At 46.3% G+C, this 13,502-nt stretch overlaps 1 protein-coding gene across 1 annotated transcript; it reads right to left on the bottom strand.

The window, feature by feature from the left end:
• Positions 1-2,493: 2,493 nt before the first annotated feature.
• tent4a (terminal nucleotidyltransferase 4A) lies at positions 2,494-11,921 on the bottom strand. The gene is made up of 13 exons (XM_061267671.1): positions 10,967-11,921; positions 9,714-9,837; positions 8,154-8,200; positions 7,913-8,033; positions 7,559-7,666; positions 6,621-6,749; positions 6,344-6,551; positions 6,146-6,272; positions 5,964-6,067; positions 5,712-5,899; positions 5,064-5,222; positions 4,824-4,991; positions 2,494-4,712 (listed from the first exon to the last, which is right to left on the bottom strand). Exons 1-13 carry the CDS (start codon positions 11,707-11,709, stop codon positions 4,551-4,553), a joined length of 2,388 nt encoding a protein of 795 aa, XP_061123655.1. The 5' UTR covers positions 11,710-11,921; the 3' UTR covers positions 2,494-4,550.
• Between the last annotated feature and the right edge of the window lie 1,581 nt (positions 11,922-13,502).

Here is a 13,502-nt window from a genome sequence, read left to right as displayed (position 1 = left end):
GTTTCTCGGAAGCAAAGGAAGAAATTCATTATTAAAAAAAAGTGGCCAGCTCTATGTATCAGTATGCAAAATAATCGATAGGAATTTAAAAAAAAAAAAATCCCTTCAATCCAATGCGCAGCCAAAAAAAGTTTTCTGGACACTCATCATCCAGCTGCTCAAAGTAATGACCATAATGAGCCTTAATTAATTAGCTCCGTTTCGAACAACGTGCCAGATGTCGTCCTATTTCCCGGCTGTGGCGCACTAAAATCAAATAAAATGTTCTTTTGTTTTTACCGTATTGGCCCGAATATAAGACGACCCCGATTATAAAACGACCCCCTCTTTTTCAAGACTCAAGTTTGAAAAAAGCCTCGACGACTCACCCTTTTTAAGTTTTATTTCAATGAAAAATAACTCGTCTTATATTCGGGCCAATACGGTAATTCTGTAAGGCCTTAATAAAACCGAAAATACCCCCCCCCCTCCACCTGAATGCAATGGTCTCTTCCCCAGGGCCTTCTTGCTTGAGGTAACAATGAGCGATGTGCTCCCAAACCACATTCCGCCTACGTACTCGCTGGGTGTTGTGTTGCTATAAATGGACTGAGAACACTTTATAAGCTTTGCAAACCATGTCACAAACAGGTGCGGCGGTGCCGACCCCCTCCCCCCCCACGTACACACAAAAGCGGTGACAGAATGGGAACACGTGGAGGAACAGTGGCCTGAACATACTAATCCTGAATCAAACGCCCTCTCACATAGAGTCACAGTGTCAGAATAAAGGACAAAGCGGCTAACCACACGTCAATGCTGCCTCCGAGCCGTAATTGCAATTGTCTCGGCTAATTGTCTGACTTTTCAGTTATGCTCATTTGGAACATTTTTTTTTTTTTTTTTACCCCTGCAAGGCGTTCTGCATAACACAGAATTAAGCTAATTACCGTGGTTATTTTTACAAAATAGACAAAAAATACTTTTTTTTAATTCACAATGATTAATTCTCTTGTTTTGCGGTACAATCCAACTGGGGAGTTGACAAATAACTTGAAGCAAGCACTCTTAACCTCTTTATTGAAAAGCATGTGAGCAAGCTCTGCGTAAAAAGTATATATATATATTCTTTTTATCAATCCAATGTGCTTAAAAGGGGACAAAAAAAGAAATAAAATAGCGCAATATACTGAAACCAATCCACGAGTCTATGAATGTGATTCCAATTTGTCTGCTGCCTGCATGCGGCTCTTGTGAGCGGACACTTCAGCACACTAGGGGTCCCGATCAATGTGAAATTGCACTCCAATTTGTCCCACCTCCTATATTATTCCTCTTCCCGAGACCCAATTGCTCCTTAACAACAACTCACTACACCGGACAACTAGCAGGCCTATTAATTATTTTATTTTTTTGAATAGACTTGAGAACAATGACAGCGAAGCCATGAGATGAATAATAAACAGATGGTTGATAATTATCCCCCGAATTGAAACAGCCCCATTATTTCAGAATGTATACATTTTCAGTCTTTTAGTTTTGTGGTGTCGTGGGAGTTTTCTACTGTGTGTCATGGCTCAACAAAGGTCGGAAAACACGGCTATGGACAAATGTTTCGTGGCGCCACACACGTGGGAAATCAACAGAGGTCAATGGCATGCGTCCAACACAAAGGTCAAACAAAATGATGTCACAATTGGAATGTGAAAGAGAGGATATTGAGGATTTGAGCTACTTACGTCAATTGAATCACCGATTACACGACTCAGCCAAGTGTTCTCTAATTAGAGCTGATGAGCTCGGAAATAAGCCCACCTTGATGAGGGCAAAATGAGTGTGATTAAAGTAGACCGAGACGGCCTATAAATGCAGCAATCAAGGGAAGACAACAATGAAAGGAATTCACGATGAATAATAAACTGATACCTGCCCAATTGAAAGTAAGGATTTTACCTTTAAATTCTACTAAAACTTGCTTGAAATGTTTTAATTTCCTGCAATAAAAATCTGGAGAAATTGGAATATGAATGTTAATTTATCTCCATTCAATTAAATTCAACAAATTTACAACATTTATTTAAAATAAGAAAAAACACGTTTAGAAAAACACTCAAATGTGTTATACTGCATATCTGTATGGAAAGAAAAAAAAAGGACGCTTTAATGACGATTTAAGCTAAATGTGCTACGATTGCACCATCTAGCGGTTAACAAGGAGAATTACACCTGGATTCACATTCAGCGTCTACAAATTAAAAACGAGGTTGGTTTTGTTTCTCCAAATGTAACAAAAGGTCAAGAAGCTTTTCTCACGTGATATTCATACTTACAGAAATTCGGATTCCCTCTTCATGGTTGCAATTTCAAAACAAACCTGTAAATGAATCATTTTAGATGACTCATGCAGTGATGAAGTAAAATAATATTTACAAAACTTACCCCAAAGCGGCCAATTTCGGAATTGGGAAAGCTGATTGGACATCGTCATCACCAGGACAAAACACGGACATTGGATGGCAGTTTTAAAATGTTTATTTAAAAAAGAAAATAGAAAAAGACACATAAAAAGTTCCAGAAAAACAGCCCCGAAACAAAAGCTGGCCGAGTGGTTTCTGGCTTACAACAATCAGCCCGGATGAACTTTAAATTGGTTGGGGTGGGGATCCTTGGCTGCCACCTTTCTCCAAAATACAGCCCCACTTTTAAAACCCCTCGTCATATTTGTAACAGGAGAGAGATTACAATGTACCTCCGTGCACAACCTGCTGGTGCTTGCTTGTTGTTTCACTTCAGAACTCTAAATTCGAAGTAAGAAGTGAGATACCATACTGCATGAAGATGTTTGGCAACTCTGACCCGGTCCAACAAACTACCCATCTCTAATTCCCAGGGCCCGACGAATCAAACTAGCCGATATTTGGCCTTTTAAAAAAAACAAAACTGATATAACCTTTTTTTAAAATGATCGACCAATTAATTAGATATTTTCCCCTATCAAATATAAAAACTGGCCATTTCATTGCTGCTTCCAGACGAGGCTTTGTTTTAAGAATGGGCCTTGTAATCGAGCAAAACTGGATCATGAAAGATTTTTTTTTTTTTAAAAAAGTGGTGGGGGAGTCCATAATTCCAATTTGGGTGAGATCATTTCTATGTTGCTGATCAGGTGGGGGGGGGGGGGTCAAATTGATGCTGAGTGGGCAGTTTTGAATCACGGGTCAGAGTTGCCTGGCGTTTTCTTCCGTAGAAGGAAAAAATAAAAAATAAAAAGTTAAAACAGTGTAACAGCATTGAATGTCATTAACGTGACGTAAAAAGCTTGTCTGATGCTGCGCCGACAGAGAGCAAGTCGCATTCTGCGTGCATCGCGTTCGACTCCAAAAACCGTCCGAGACGATCCACACACTTAACGAGGTCACACACGCACACACTGCACAAGAATAGAAAAAAGAACTCTTGTCCAGTCCAATCGTTTTCCTTAGGTGGGGAGGGGTGCAGGGCACAATAATCCTCCAATGCACAAGACGTGACACGATAATCGGAGTAACCCACTTGCATAGAAATAAAACGGCCGTGCGTGATGTCACGGCCTTTTCGCTTGTCCTTTCTGTGACCTCACACACACACGGAGTAAACACAAAGAAAGGCATTGCAAACAATTAGCGGAAATACCTGGCAATTAAATATATGAATGGAATCAATATATAATTCCCTTTAACTCGGGTCCTTTCATTAGGAGGACCACACCCCTGCTTTTCTTTTTTTTTTTTTTTTTTTTGGGAAGCGCCTTATGGCCAAGAACTTTCTAGTGCTAGCCCGGGCACTGATTTACGGCTTCACACAGCCGGTCTTTTTTTTTTTTTTTTGGGGGGGGGGGGGGGGTTTTAAAGTAAAGAAGCAGAAAAGGCAGTGACGGAAGAAATATGGCAGCAGAAGAGTCCACGATAAAACGATAGACAATTTTGAGGTTGCAAAAGCCAAAGCACAATCACATCCTCTCATCCACATACGATCGCAGGGTGCTATTTTCTCAACACTCGACCGAACTTCCTCGGGCGATCGACTGGCTCGCCTCGTCTAAGAGGGGGGGGGGGGGGGGAGTGAGGCTTACTGAGATAAGAGCTCCTCCGTAAAACAAGTGGAGGGGGTCTTTGACCTGGGCTCCTTCTCACCCGAAAAGTTCTGTAAACAGAATGTAAAAACTCTGAAAAAAGAAATAAACGGTATCAAAATGCCTCTGACATATACGCACCAAATTAAATAAGCATTTTGGTTCTGAAAAGAAAAACCAAATATTGCACAAAACGGCAAAAAAAAAAAAAGAACACTGAGCCTGGAAGGAGCTTTGCGAAGCTCCCGTCGGCAGCGCTTGAAAAAAGAAACGAGACGAGCTCTGGAGGCGGAAATACTGACCGCAACATAATACTGAAACGCTACAAGGCGGTGAACAAAAGGTCACGCTGAAGTGGAAGCAGAGCAGCAGGCTGCTTCACGCCGCGACCGCTCCGCTCAAGTGAAAACTGCTGGTCTCCGTGAGGGGAGGGGGGGAGCGAGGGAGGGGTGCCCAGTCTCTATCTGCTGGGGCTAACCGGTAGGCTGTCCCTCTTCCTGCGCCGCCAAGTGTTCCGGTGGTACTGAGCGTGCGTGTGAGGGTGTCCGCGGGTGGCCGCCGCCGGGTTGGTGATGAGCGGCGGCGGGTTGTGCAAGCCCTTGACGTTGAACTTGACACCATTCTGAGGAGGACACAAAATTAATAAGAATTATGAAACGTATGATTTTTTTTTTCTTTCAGTAATCACATTTTAAGAAGAGATGGAGAGAATAGTTGTGTGTCCGGAGCCTACCTTATGTGCGTGGCTGGAGTGGGAACTGGGCGGAGGTTGGGGACTGGAAGGGGCGGGGACATGGGCTGGGAGGGGCATGTGGAAGAAGGCGGGGAGTCCCGTGTCGATACGCATCTGTCTGCCGGCTACGGAGTGCATTGCGAGACCCCTGGGGAGCGAGGCGCGAGCCTGGCAAAGAAGAAGATAATAAAACACTTGTCGCTTTCCAGAAAGCGATAAACGCTATTCCTGCGCGTCTACCTGCGAGCGAGGCGGCAAGAGCAGATGGGGTCCGGCTATTCCCGCTTTGGCGCCGCGCATTCTGAACGCCGCCGGGAAAGCTAAGCCCAGCGGTGGGAATGACGCGTACGGTGGCAGAGGGGCCGGAGGGACTGGACAGGGTGGCGCCGAATCGGAGTCCTGATGAATGAAAACAAAAACGGCATTTTTTTTTATTCCGAACATTCAACACAGAGCGGAAAAATCATTTCTGCTAATCCCCGCGCAGATGCTCCGACACATGCGCGACCAGCTGTTGGCTCTCGCCACCTCTGGCGTGAGGATGAAGCAGTAGCGGAAAGTGTAGTCGACGAGGAGGAAATCCAAACTTCCGTTCCGGCTATCGTCATGGGAAACGTGAGGTCGTTGGCAAATAAAACCAAGCAGCCGGCTACGGACAAACTTCACTGACTGCTTTGCCAACTTCTCCTCACACTGGACGGTGGGGAATTTTATCTGCAGCGGGAATTGTCTTCAGACATAACTGTGTACATTCCACCATCTGCTTCCGGCCGGCAACAATTTATCCAGTTGCTGGGTTACAGAGCCTCCACCCAGAAACTCTTATCATCATCACTGAGGCGAGACTAACAGTCCAGAAGAATTGTTCGGAATCCTGAAACGACTCACATTGTCTGACCCGGAGAGGGAAGAGACGGAGGAGGCGGATGAGTGCTCCTGGGGACTGGAGGTGGACATTGACGAGTCTGCGCTCTGGGGGGACGCCGAGTCCCTCTGCTGCTCCTCTGGGCCGCCGCTGCCGCCGCCGAGCCGGCAGCTGGGGTCCTGCTCGGACACCGGCTCCTTGGGAGTTGGCACTGGAGATGCAAAATGGCGGTTGATAAACGAGGTTTCGCTGAGCCGCACTGAAGAATTATATACCTCTGTTATCGGCTCGAGCCAGAACCCTGCCGCCCCACTTTTTGATGATCCACTCCCTGTAGTCAATCACTTCCTGGGTCAACCTGATGATTCTTCCTAAGGTGCTACAAAAAGGAACGAGGGAAGAGTTTCAGAGGACAGGAGTCGTCATAATTCTCTTCTAGCGTGCTCAGGCTCGTCACCTTTCCGAGTCTTTGTTGGGATACGATCGGGCGAGTGGAGACACGGCGTGGCTGAGGACCGTGTAGGCGTAATCAAACACCTGCCTGACGTTCATGGCGCCGTACGAGCCCCGGCCCACGTCGTTGCCTGCGTGGCGGCAAATTGGATGGAATTGGTGTTGCGTTTCCATACCGAAGGGTCGGCGAGACCGCACGTACCTGGGAGCAAGGGGTCTTCGATGCAAAGCATGGACGGCCTGTAACCGTTGGTCACCGCCATTTTGTCTTTGGCAATGTAAGCTCCTCCGTTTTTAATGCGGATCCCTGTTTTCAAGTAGTTAAAATGGCGGCCGTACAATTCGAAAAACTCAATCAGCAGGACGCCCAAGTTCTCTCTGGGGTTCCTGGCGTCGATGCGAGGATGACGCTGGGGTGAACACAATTAACCGAGTCATTAACCATCCAACTCGTATCAAAATCTGATTCTCGCCAGTACCTGCAAGAAGCTGATGACCATCAGGATGAGGCAGTAGGAACTAATTCCGCCCGTGAAGACTTCATTCAGATCTCTTTGCAGCAAGAACTGCTTCAGCGCAAAGATCAGGTAAGGCAGCACCGGATACTTCTGAAAGTGGACCGGCAAATAAATATTATCGGACCTAATGTGAAAAAGATTTCTTTTCAATATATCCATGAGGCTCCCTGAAAGTGTTTTAAAAGCCCAGGAATTACAAATATTCATTTTCCCAAAGCCTGTGGCACTTTTGTGCGTGTTGGCCGACTTTTCAAAGAAACGTACGAAGACTGGAAAGCTGCCCGCAGAGGAAAAGAGTCAAACCTCCGCCATAACGATAAGACTGCAGCAAAGCCTCCTTCCCCCGTTAACAACATCGACGTTTGATTGAGTGCGGCTGTCGGGGCTCTCAAGCCTCGACACGCAATCCCGGCAGAGCCGCGACGTAAACAAACGGACAAAAGGATGACATCTTGCCGGAAGATCAGCACCTGGAATTCCTGGCGAGCCGTGACTAAAACGGGCAGACATCCACCCTCGGGGAAAGCGAGACGTCCCGAGCGCATTAAGCGACAACCTTGCCCACGCGCAGCAAAAAAAAATATGGGTCAGCTTCCAGCATGAGGCAAAGCGAGTCAAGTGTAACGCTTTTCAACTGCTGGCACAGCCGCGATTCGCAGAGAGGGGGAATTTCCAAAGTTCTATTTTTAGACGCCACTCTAAAACAGTAATTATGCGACTGGGCTGCTTTGATTTAAAGACGTTGCCGCTCTTGTCCGTTCTTCATCCGCAACCAACATTTACTTCTCGCTACAGTGGAGTCAAATTCCCGTCAAGTGGTACAGTTCCTTGAAAAATACGCCTCAAACGTCAACAACGAAATTTGGGAATCCAAAATGGCCCTTCGACGGACATCTCACCTGAACATAATCTTTAATGAAGTTCGCCGCCTTGACGCCGGTCTCCACGTTGAAGCTGATGTCCACTTTCACCTCGGTCTCCCGGTCTGTAAGCTTGATGATTGGCACCTGAAGGACACGGCGGAAAAATGAGTGCTTGGGCTCCTCTCGTCCGCTAATCTCAACGACTTAAGCTACGGACGTGCAGACAGATGGGGGACACTAATTGTGTCTGCTCGTTTCTCCGCTCCTCCTCTCAAAGACGAAAAAAGGAGCGATGGGAGCCAAAGCTTTCGATTTCAGGCTGACCACTTGAAATCTAAAAAAAGGGTTTTTTCTCAGCGGTGCCAAGTTGTGAACTGGCGGAACACTCACAGTCGCTTTGTCCAGCACTTTGATGGAGAGGGGCTCGGCGACGTTGTGCTTGCGGAGAGCCTGCTCCAACTCTTTCAGCGGGGGGCGCTCCCACTTTCCAAACACTACCAAGTCAATGTCACTAAAGGGGGAGGGGGTGAAAAATCCACATTCCAAGTCAAAACAACGCATGAAAAAGAAAAAAAACAACACACACACAGGGTTTACAATGCTGACAGATTGATGTGCGAGTCTCTCTTGCCTTGTTGGAAGGTACAGTCCGGTGCTGAAGCTTCCAAATATTTGGACCTACAAATGGAGAAACATGAAAAAAATGAAGGCTACCCATTAGTCAAGTGCTCCCCTTGTTGTGTTCTCTTTTGACAGACAGGACCCATTAATCTATCCTTCACAGGCAGAATAAAACATCCCTTGTTCTTAAACCGCTGGCTAAAATTGTCTGCCTCACCCAAAAAAAAAAAAAAAAAATCAACATTTTCATTGTAACGTGGGTGTTGCGTAACAACCCCGATGACTGGACTGCAACCTACAGCAACAACCGTATAGTGAAGTTTGCTGACGACACAACTCTGGTGGGTCTCATCACCAAGGGAGACGAGACTCAACACAGGCTGGAGGTTGACCTTCTGACCACGTGGTGCAGGGACAACAACCTCCTGCTGAACGTCGACAAGACCAAGGAGATTGTTGTGGACTTCCGGAAGGGTCACACCCAACACCTGCCGCTGACCATCGACGGTGCTGTGGTGGAGAGAGTGAGCAGCGCCAAGTTCCTGGGGGTGCACACCAGTGAGGATCTCTCCTGGTCCACCAACACCGCATCACTGACAAAGAAAGTCCAGCGTCGCCTGTACTTCCTGCGGAAACTCAGGCGAGCGAGCGTCATGACTACATTTTACCGCGGCACCATTGAGAGCCTCCTCTCCAGCTGTATTGCTGTTTGGGGTGGCGGCTGCACTGACTACAACTTGAAGGCCCTGCAGCGCATAGTGAACACGGCTGGTAAGATTATTGGTGCTTCGCTCCCCTCCTTGAAGGACATTTACACAACATCTCACCCGCAAGGCGACCGCGATTGTGAGTGATGTGAGTCACCCCGCTCACTCTTTGTTCGAGCTTCTGCCCTCTGGGAAGAGGTACAGAAGCCTGCGCTCCCGCACCACCAGACTCTCAAACAGCTTCATACTCCAGGCTGTCAGGATCCTGAACTCGCTTCCCCGTTCTGCGTAGCGTCCTGTACTTTTACTGTCTGTATGCACACTGGCTTTTATTCGTTGTGTTATCTATTTATTTATTATTTATTGTTGCTCTTATTATTTATTGTTTGTGCCTTCTTGTTTTTTTTTATATTGCATCGTTTACTTGTATGTCTATCGTGTAATATGTCTTGTCACCGTGGGATAGGGAAAACGTAACTTTGATCTCTTTGTGTGTCTCGGCGTGTGAAGATGTTGACAATAAAGCAGACTTTGACTTTGAAGAAGAAAGAAAAAAAATAATAATAATAAAATCTTTTTTTTTACAGTCCATAATATCCAATTGAGACGTCCATACAATGCATTTCCGGGTTCCACTTCGGAGCGGGCCGACTGTGCCAAGTGGAGAGCGCTGCCAAACCAAGCAAACAATGGCGAGAAGAGAAATAGCTGCGAGAACCAACTCGCCAAAGAGGAGGCTGAGTGGAGCTCCTTCGCTTTTTTTTTTTTCTTCCCGCGACTGGGAAATACGACGAGGCGGTAACGGTGGCACAAAGACAGAGCGCGATTGATGACGAGCTTACAAATCAGATCAGATCACTTACATCTGCAGTGGGCCACAGCTCCTTGATGATCTTCTCTATGCGTTTCACCACCTCCTTCCTCATCGCCGCCTCCTCTGGCCGCGGAGACATGAAGTTGTAAAAGTCCATCACCTCCTTGTGGAGTCTAGAAAAAAAAACAACCAGCGCACTCATCAAATCGGAACTTTGTCCACAGCCCGGCACAACGAGAAGATTCCTTCGCAGTCAAATACCGATGAACAGTGCGCCTCTGTTCCACCCCTGTGGCCGCTCATTTTTTTTTCTAAGAATGCATGCCATGGTGTCAGTGTGAAATACGGAATAGGGGGACTGTCACAATCAATTACTAAAGCCCTGCGGGACGTTTAGTCGGCCCATGTGCCCACGCCTCGGCGAAAACATTCTACCAGCCAGCGAGACAGACACTCATGCATGCAGTGGGACGCATAGGTGTTGCATCAAATATCTTCCCATTACACCAAGGAACGTTGAAATTACTAAGTGTGCAAAAACTAATGTGGCCCTGAAGGCAACCCAACACAAAACAAAGGAGCATTGAGGAACACACATACTTCATTTATCCTGCCACAGTTTCATTTACTATTCTCAAAAAGCAGTTTTCATTTTTCTAACATTATATTTATAATCTCTTTGTGTGTCTCGGCATGTGAAGAAGTTGACAATAAAGCAGACTTTGACTTTGACTTTGAAATTCCTTTATCCTAAAGGCTAACTTTACGAAATCTTCAAAGACATCAAAATGTCAGTGATGACAGACTTTAGTGATAAGTTGATTTTTTTTATTGCAATGTGAAAACTAGCTAACAACTATTGGCTTCATGCTAAAAAAATTTATAGCTTTATTATAGAAGTCGACAATAAAGCAGACTTTGACTTTGAAATTCCTTTATCCTAAAGGCTAACTTTACGAAATCTTCAAAGACATCAAAATGTCAGTGATGACAGACTTTAGTGATAAGTTGATTTTTTTTTATTGCAATGTGAAAACTAGCTAACAACTATTGGCTTCATGCTAAAATTCAAGCAACACGTGAGAATGTTATTGTTACATGAGGATTTCAGGACGTGTATACGAATTTCAAAACTAAACGTCACGTTGGGATTGGTGCGATGCTGTTTTTACGCAACTAGCCGCTGATGCTATTCAGCAAAATGCGTACGCTACTTTCACCGCGTACGGGCCTATTTAAACTAAAGACGCAGTATGCCCTCTTCCCAAAGTGCGTAACACCCCAAAAGAGAATTTAACTCACCCGAGAACTCCCGGGTTGTACTTTCTCGTTCTCCAGGGCGTCCAAGAGCTCGCGTCGTTGCCATTAGTGCAATTTGAAAGCAAGTAATTGACCCCGTAAGTGCTGGCCTTATTGTCACTTCTCCTGCGGCCAGGGTGGTGGTGCTGATGATGATGACGATGATGATGGTGGAGGTGAGGGTGAGAGTGATTCACAGGCAAAGAAGGGGCCACCTGGTGACTTTGAGCGCACAAATTGAACATGTGACGGTTGTGATGGAGGAGTTGTTGGTGGTGGTGGTGGTACCGGTTGTTGTCCGTGCTGTCACCCAGCGCGAAAAGCAGGCCGACGTTTCTATTCCCAGCCGTGGTTCTCTCCAGCGTGCAGCCGGAGGGGAGACTGTCCGCCGCACGAGATTCCAGCGAGGAAGACCCAGCCTTGGGGGTCACTGCTTTGCCTTCACCCGCGTCGGAGGCCGGGGTGAAAAAGTTGGATATCGCCATGCCCAGGGAGGATATCGCGGCGTCATTGACACAAGCCGAGTCGCCTTTGATGATGCTTTGATGCCCGCTGCTGCTGCCCAAGCTCTTGCTCGATACCATGGCATTTTGCAACACGTCCAGCGCCGCGTAATTGACACACTGGTTGTGGACGTGTTGAGCGGAGAACGTGCGTACTCCCTGAGACGTTTCCCAGACGTGCATCCATAAGGCGTTCGCCGGTCCTTTCTGCTCGGGCTGAATCCAAGCCACCCTCGGATCCATTCAACTTGGTTCTCCAGTAAACCCCCCCCCCTTGTTGGGTAGAACTCCAGCGAGCCCGTCCTGATGCCGTGTCCAGAGTCACCGACCCGAGAGATGTCCCTAAAGCGTCTCGGGGACTACGAAAATTACGCGTGCACCCGATACGCCGCTAGATAGGAGGAGAAAGCTACGCTGCTTCCTATTGGGATTCAATATGGCGTATTCTCTTCAAATCTTCGCGCATGCGTGGTAGCTGGGGACCCTTATTCAACCACTGCGCTCACTCATTCGGAAGCCATCGTGAGGCCGGCTGCGGTACTTCATCTGAATTTAAATACTGTAAATAAAAAAGGAAATCATTATTGGGCACGAATTAACATACATTATATTTGCATATATTTACCAAACACAATAAATGTACTGTGCAGTATTCTATACCTGTAAAATTATACAGGTACTGAATTTGCAAAAATTACAAAACTCTATAAATAATTTAATACTGCAGATTGTGGCACATGTCCAGCAGAACATAACTCACAACCCAATACACATAAAGGATGATGGAATATGAAATACTCATGTGGGTCATAATCTCAAACCTTTTATACGCTGCTCACGTACACCTGAGGCTCTCCAGTGACTATAAACTGAAACACTGAATAATCAGATTTCTAATCTAATTTCTAGGTATCTCCATTCAGACACGTCTGTGCACGGCAGGTGTTGTCACGCATCACAACCCCCCCCCCCCCCAGTAACAGACATCTCCCAGCCTGCACGTTTTACGCTTCAACTGTATGATGGAGGCGAGGCATAAAGCTGCACCGTCTGGGAAAGGGAGTAGAATGTGCACCATAAAGGGGGAGTGAAGAAGGAAACCTCTTGCATAATGTCTACACTCGACCCCGGCTGCTCACGTGTAGCATGTGACAGAGTCAAGGCAAAAAAACAACAACCCTGGAGCAAACTGTGTCAGATAGGATATGTGGCTCTCTTGTAACACACCCATGCAGGCATGCACTCAGCTGCTCACTCCCACTGACTAAATAGACGCTTGCTTTCCCCTATCTTTAGCTTAATCTCACACTGCAGCATGCACGGGTCTCAACAGCGACAGGATTCTTTCGTTGAATGAGGTTTGCGAATGCTGCGGCGCCTCACTGTCATCGTTTATCGGATTACCCACATCGGTAAGGGCCGGACCGCATCTGACAGATGCGACACAGGAGAGCAGCTTGCAGATCGGGCACGACAGTACTGTCGGATGGCGGGGATGGATTTATGCAGTTTGTTTTGCACTATGTGGCATGAATACTAAAGAGGCCCAACATATGTTCTGCAAACTGCAAGGCACTTTGAATAAAACACAATGCTGCAGCTTTGCGTGAAGGTTATTTTAGATTTGCAGATGAGCTTTATTTCCCCCCCGGTTGTTGCAAAGTATTCCCTAAACATCCACGTTAGCAAACTCATTTTTGTTTCTTAATTGCAGTTTCTCTCATAATTGAATTTAGAATGACAAAAATGTAATTCATTTTTACAAATGTTCACCATGTAGTAATAAATAAGTAGATGATGTGATGGAGCATCTGTTCCCCGCCTCTCTCGCTGGCATGCATGTTAAATGAACTAATATGCTTCCCCTCAATCCTGTAGGCGTTGTGGCGTGTAGAAGTATGAATACTGCATTTGGCGTCAAAGCACAAACCACATAATTGCGAGAGTAAATCTTTCCCTTCGCGCCTGAAGACATGTCAAGCGGAATACGTAGTGGTCTTGTAATACGGTGGCACAAAAACAAATGGCATGAAGGA

This window comes from Syngnathus typhle, linkage group LG20, assembly GCF_033458585.1.
Source record: "Syngnathus typhle isolate RoL2023-S1 ecotype Sweden linkage group LG20, RoL_Styp_1.0, whole genome shotgun sequence".
Taxonomy (NCBI): Eukaryota; Metazoa; Chordata; class Actinopteri; order Syngnathiformes; family Syngnathidae; genus Syngnathus; species Syngnathus typhle.
Note: the sequence above shows the minus strand (reverse complement) of the source record. Positions and strands in the feature narration are given on the sequence as shown.